The sequence below is a fragment of the Dioscorea cayenensis genome, chromosome 11 (assembly GCF_009730915.1).
Source record: "Dioscorea cayenensis subsp. rotundata cultivar TDr96_F1 chromosome 11, TDr96_F1_v2_PseudoChromosome.rev07_lg8_w22 25.fasta, whole genome shotgun sequence".
In the NCBI taxonomy this organism is placed as follows: domain Eukaryota; kingdom Viridiplantae; phylum Streptophyta; class Magnoliopsida; order Dioscoreales; family Dioscoreaceae; genus Dioscorea; species Dioscorea cayenensis.
The window spans coordinates 11,395,152-11,400,614 of NC_052481.1; the positions used below are offsets into that span (position 1 = coordinate 11,395,152).

The following is a 5,463-nucleotide window of genomic DNA, read 5'->3' on the forward strand; positions in this document are numbered from 1 at the left end:
CTGTTAAATTTTTAAACATAAGATTTTTTTTAATCAAATCATTTTTATCATTAAATTTAAATAAGAAATAATTTTTACAAAATTTTATTAATTTAAAAATACAAACATGTATTCATTTTTTAAAGCTAATAGTCATTAGTCAATACTAATGTTTTAAAATATTATTTTAATGCATAATTATTTATCTTAAATTATATAATCACGTAAAAATTATATGTAACAAATTGGTCAAATCGGTTTATATAAGGCCATCTCCAACCCAAAACTCTATATTTGGCGCTTCAATACACAAAAATACAGCTGCTACAGTAAAAAATTCTCCAACCATCATCTCTATTTTTAACTCTAAAATAGAATATTCTAAGAATATTCTTCTTACTTCATACTTTTATATTCATATTAGTAATAAATTTAATCATTTTTAATTTTTTCACTTTTAACCATTAAATTTAAATATTATATTATTTTTAAAAATATAATTTTTTTATTTTTTTAGAATTTTTTTATAAATATTTATTAAATATAAAAATTTGATTGATAAACTACAAATATAAATACAAACATTACATTACATTAATTACTTAATAAAAAAACATAACATACAAACAAGCACCATCGATGAAAAACAACAAATTATTAAAAAAACTAAAAGTAGCACACAAGCTTTTAATTATCTTCGTTATTTGCATAGCACAACCACAAATGTTCAATCAATGCATTGCGAAGTGCAATATAAGCGTCTTTGTCCTTAATTTGCCTGTAACGACCAAGAAATTGTTCAAATCGAGCATCTTCATCTTGTACCAATTCAACTCATCGGGGTCGGCATTTCACTTACATCCACGATTGGTGCATTGAGATCTCGTTCATCCTCAACTATCATGTTGTGCATAATAATGCATGCAGTCATTATATCATGTAAGATATTTTTCCTCCAAAACCGTGCTGGTCCTGCCACAATTGCAAAACGAGATTGTAGAACACCAAAAGCCCTCTCAACATCTTTTCTGCATGCTTCTTGTCTCATTGCAAAATATTTTTTCTTCGGAGTTCGTGGTTGATGAATAGTTTGTACAATAGTAGACCATTTTGGATATATGTTATCAGCTAAATAATATCCCATATGGTACTCACTTGCTTGAATAACGTAATGAGCAGGAGGAGCAATACCTTGTGCTAGGTTGGAGAACAAATTCGAAGACTCCAAAACATTTATGTCATTGTTGGTACCTGGCATACCAAAATAAGCGTGCCATATCCAAAGATCATAGTCAGCTACTGCTTCAAGAATAATGGTTGGACATCCATACCTTCCTCTATATTGTCCAGCCCATGCTGTGGGACAATTTTTCCATTTCCAATGCATACAATCCAAACTTCCTAACATTCCTGGAAAGCCACGTTGTTCTCCAATGTGTAAGAGTCTTGCGATATCAGTAGCATTAGGTGATCTAAGATATTGTTCAGCGAAAATCTCTACGATGGCGCGACAAAATCTTTTCATGCTTTCAATTGCAGTTGATTCACCGATTTTGATATATTCGTCTGTAGCATCAGCAGGTAAACCATATGCCAACATTCGAAAAGCAGCAGTAATTTTTTGTAAACTAGATAACCCAACTCGACCTAGACCATCACAGCGTTGTTGGAAGTAATTATCATGGTCCTTAACTGCTGCAACAATGCGAAGAAACAAACTTCGTGACATCCGATATCTTCGGCGAAACATTTCAGCATTGTAGCGTGGATTCTCCGAAAAGTAATCATTCCACAAATTGCGATCTGCTTCTTCACGGTTGCGATTGATAACAACATGCCCTGGAATAGAGCCACCATGGGAGCGACGATTGTTCAGATGACTCAGGGTTAACTCTAATATCATGTTATTATTTTGAATAACACGATGCATTGCATCTTCTTCCACTGAAAATAGATCATACATCGATAACATATTGTCATCATCATCTTCAGATGATGATGACAATATGTTATTTTTAGTATTCGAAGTTTCTCCGATGTTGTAATTCATTTTGAGTATATGTTTATGGCTCTATGAATGGAAAGAATAATAAAAAGGTCAATTTATAAGAATTGGGGACATTATTCAATTCTCTTATCTTCTGGCATTGGGAAGTGTGACACGATAGGGTTTGGTGGGATGATATCAAATCCAACGGTGTCAGTGCAGATGAAATCCATCCGAAGGTTGCTAAGAAGATAAGATGACACGTTATTCAATTCTCTTATCTTCTGGCATTGGGAAGTGTGACACGATAGGGTTTGGTGGGATGATATCAAATCCAACGGTGTCGGTGCAGATGAAATCCATCCGACGGTTGCTAAGAAGATAAGATGACACGTTATTCAATATCTTATCTTCTGGCATTGGGAAGTGTAACACGATAGGGTTTGGTGGGATGATATCAAATATTTTGTTGCCTATATAAACAACTTCATGTCGTTTATCATTTTAACCAATATTATAAAAAAATCTCGCTTTCGTTGTAATCCAAAAAAACATGTCTAAACAATCTCGTAGTGCGGGGTACTCTCCTTATGAAGATGTTCATCTCTGTGAAACATACATGGAAATGACTCAAGACCCCATTATTGGTACGAACCAGTCTTTAGAGCAATTATGGTCTCGAGTGGAGGAGAAATACAATTTGACAAGAGATAAATCTTGGGTGGAACGTTCTGCTCGGTCTTTACAATGCAGGATGCAGACAATAGAAAAGGCAGTGAAGAAATTGAACGGATGTATTCGACAAGTGGAAAATTTAAATCCGAGTGGTGCATCAGACGAAGATATTGTAAGTTTTTATATATTTTATTCTTCATAAATTTATATTTTTACAAATATATAATTCATGACATCATTTACAGGTGAATCGAGCAAAGAGAATGCTTTTGGACGATCCTAACTATAAGAAAGGGTTCAAGTTTGATCATGTGTGGCACATTGTGAGGAACTTTGAGAAATTTAAAGATAATGTTATTACATCTAGACAAATTAATCGAAAGCATGGATTTGACTATGTATCATCAGAATCTGAAAATCCCACTCCAGAATCGCAAGCACCAGAATCTCCTGGACTTTCTCAATTTTCTCTTAACTTAGATGATAGTGTTGGTGGGTCACCTTCTGAACGCCCAATCGGACAGAAGAAAGCCAAATTGAAGAAAAAAATGGATGACGAAGTAGCATCTTCTATTAGTCGTTTAAAAGATGATAACTCCAAGATTATGGAGATGTTAGAGAAGACTAATGCAGATCGACAAATGTTCTTAGAAATGCAGAACAAAAATCTTGCTTTTCAACAAATGAGATATGAGGACAAAATTTTGATGCGAGACTTGAATTCTATAGCTGACCCAAATATTCGTGCTTGTATACAAGCACAACAACAAGAAATTTTACAGAAAAGAGGACATTTTCAACAACCACCCCCTTCTGGATCTAACATGTTTAGTGATATCTTTGGCAATATTGGTGGAAGTGGTGATAACATGCCAGATTATTAGACCCATCTACTTCAGCTTTCATTAGTTGTATTTTGTGTGTTGTGGTTTTTTTGTTATTGCTATCGATGATAATCTATGTTATGACTATTTTCTGTGTTTTTATTTTATTGTTCGTGTAATTTTCGTTAATTTTAATGAAGTCATATTTCGTGTATTATTTTCGTTAATTTTTTATTTTTTATTAATTAAAAAAATACAAACTTAAATTATAAATTATTTAATTAAATTAAAAATATAAATTATAAATATAAATTTATAAAAAAATAAAAAAATAAATAAATAAAGATAAAAAAATAAACTGAAAAATTAAAAACTAAAAAAATAATAAAAATAATAAATAATAAACTGAAAAAAATTAAAAATAAACTGAAAATTAAAACAAAAATCAAAAAGGATAAAAAAAGATAAATAAGAATCTAAAAATAAAAAAATAATTAACAAAAATTAAAAACCGAAAAACCAAAAATAATAAATGAAAAACAAAAAAATAAAAACTGAAAAAAATAAAAAACAAAAATAAAACTGAAAAAAAAAGAAAAAAAAAATCAAAATGAAAACAGAAAAAATAAAAAAAATAATAAAATAAAAAAATAGCGTTGCTACAGTGGTGCGCTACATGTTGCGCACCACTGTAGCATTATGTAAAATTGGCGCAGAATTTGGCGCCGGATTGGACCAAATTCTGCGCCAATTTTAACAATTCTGCACCAAATTAAGAGTGGGTTGGAGTTGCTCTAAGTTAACAATATACTTGGTTAACTAACTTAACTTTCAATTTCCAAACATTATTATCAAAATCATCACAATAATGTTGGTGCGAATATTATTTTTAACATATGTTTATCTCGGGCATAACTCTAGTAAATTATTATGACATTATTTTTTTATATTTGTTTTATAATTTTTAATTTTTTAATTTAATTATGATTCTTAATATAAATCCAAAATTTAATTTTGACAATATTATGTACTACCAAATATAATGAGAGAATCATCATAATAATGAGAGAATTTATAATAGATTGTTGTTTTGAAGAGTTTGAGTAACAAACTAACAATATACTTGGTTAAGTAACTTAAGTTTCAAACTTTTCAAATATATTATCAAAATCATCACAATTATGCCAACATTACTTTTAACATAAGTTTATCTCTCTCGAACATTACACTAGTAAATTATTATGACATTATTTTTTTCTATTTGTTTTATGATGTTTAATTTTTTATTTAATTGTGATTCTTAATATAAATCCAAAATTTAATTTTGATAATATTATGCTCTATTAAATATAAATATAAAAATTAAATAAAATCCAAAACAATATATTAAAAGAAAATTTAAGATATTATTTTCAAATTAATCACCATTGAAAATAGATGTTAGGTAAATTATTAGGTAAATGATTAGCTTGGGCATAGCACTAGTAAATTATTATGACATTATTTTTTATATTTGTTTTATAATATTTAATTTTTTTAATTTAATTACGATTATTAATATAAACAAAAAAATTTAGTTTTCGTAATATTAATGAGAAAATTATCCTAACGAGAGAATTTATAAATAATTTTTAAAATTTCGATTCAATCTGTTGTTTTTAAAATTTTGAGTAACAAACTAACAATATACTTGATTAAGTTTCAATTTTCAAAGATATCAAAATAATCACAATTATGCCGTTGCGAATATTATTTTTAACATAAATTTATCTTTCTCGGGCATAACACTAGTAAATTATTATGACATTATTTTTTATATTTGTTTTATCATGTTTAAATTTTTTAATTTAATTGTGATTCTTAATATAAATCCAAAATTTAATTTTGATAATATTATGCTCTATTAAATATAAATATAAAAAATAAATAAAATCCAAAATAATATATTAAAAGAAAATTTAATGTATTATTTTCAAATTAATTACTAGGAAAATAGAT

The 5,463-nt window shown here is 28.3% G+C and overlaps 1 protein-coding gene and 1 pseudogene across 1 annotated transcript; one reads left to right on the forward strand and one right to left on the reverse strand.

Moving 5' to 3' along the window:
- Nucleotides 1-666: 666 nt before the first annotated feature.
- Nucleotides 667-1,942, reverse strand: LOC120271607 (annotated as a pseudogene).
- A 643-nt stretch (nucleotides 1,943-2,585) lies between these two features.
- Nucleotides 2,586-3,525, forward strand: LOC120271608. Its single transcript, XM_039278287.1, has 2 exons — nucleotides 2,586-2,813; nucleotides 2,887-3,525. Exons 1-2 carry the CDS (start codon nucleotides 2,586-2,588, stop codon nucleotides 3,523-3,525), a joined length of 867 nt encoding a protein of 288 aa, XP_039134221.1.
- The last annotated feature ends 1,938 nt before the right edge of the window (nucleotides 3,526-5,463 follow it).

Bases quoted from the DNA above. Each gene is read 5' to 3' on its own strand.
- LOC120271608 (XM_039278287.1), top strand. From the start codon at position 2,586: ATGGAAATGACTCAAGACCCCATTATTGGTACGAACCAGTCTTTAGAG. The intron at 2,814-2,886 runs GTAAGTTTTTAT...CATCATTTACAG, and splicing joins GTGCATCAGACGAAGATATT to GTGAATCGAGCAAAGAGAAT.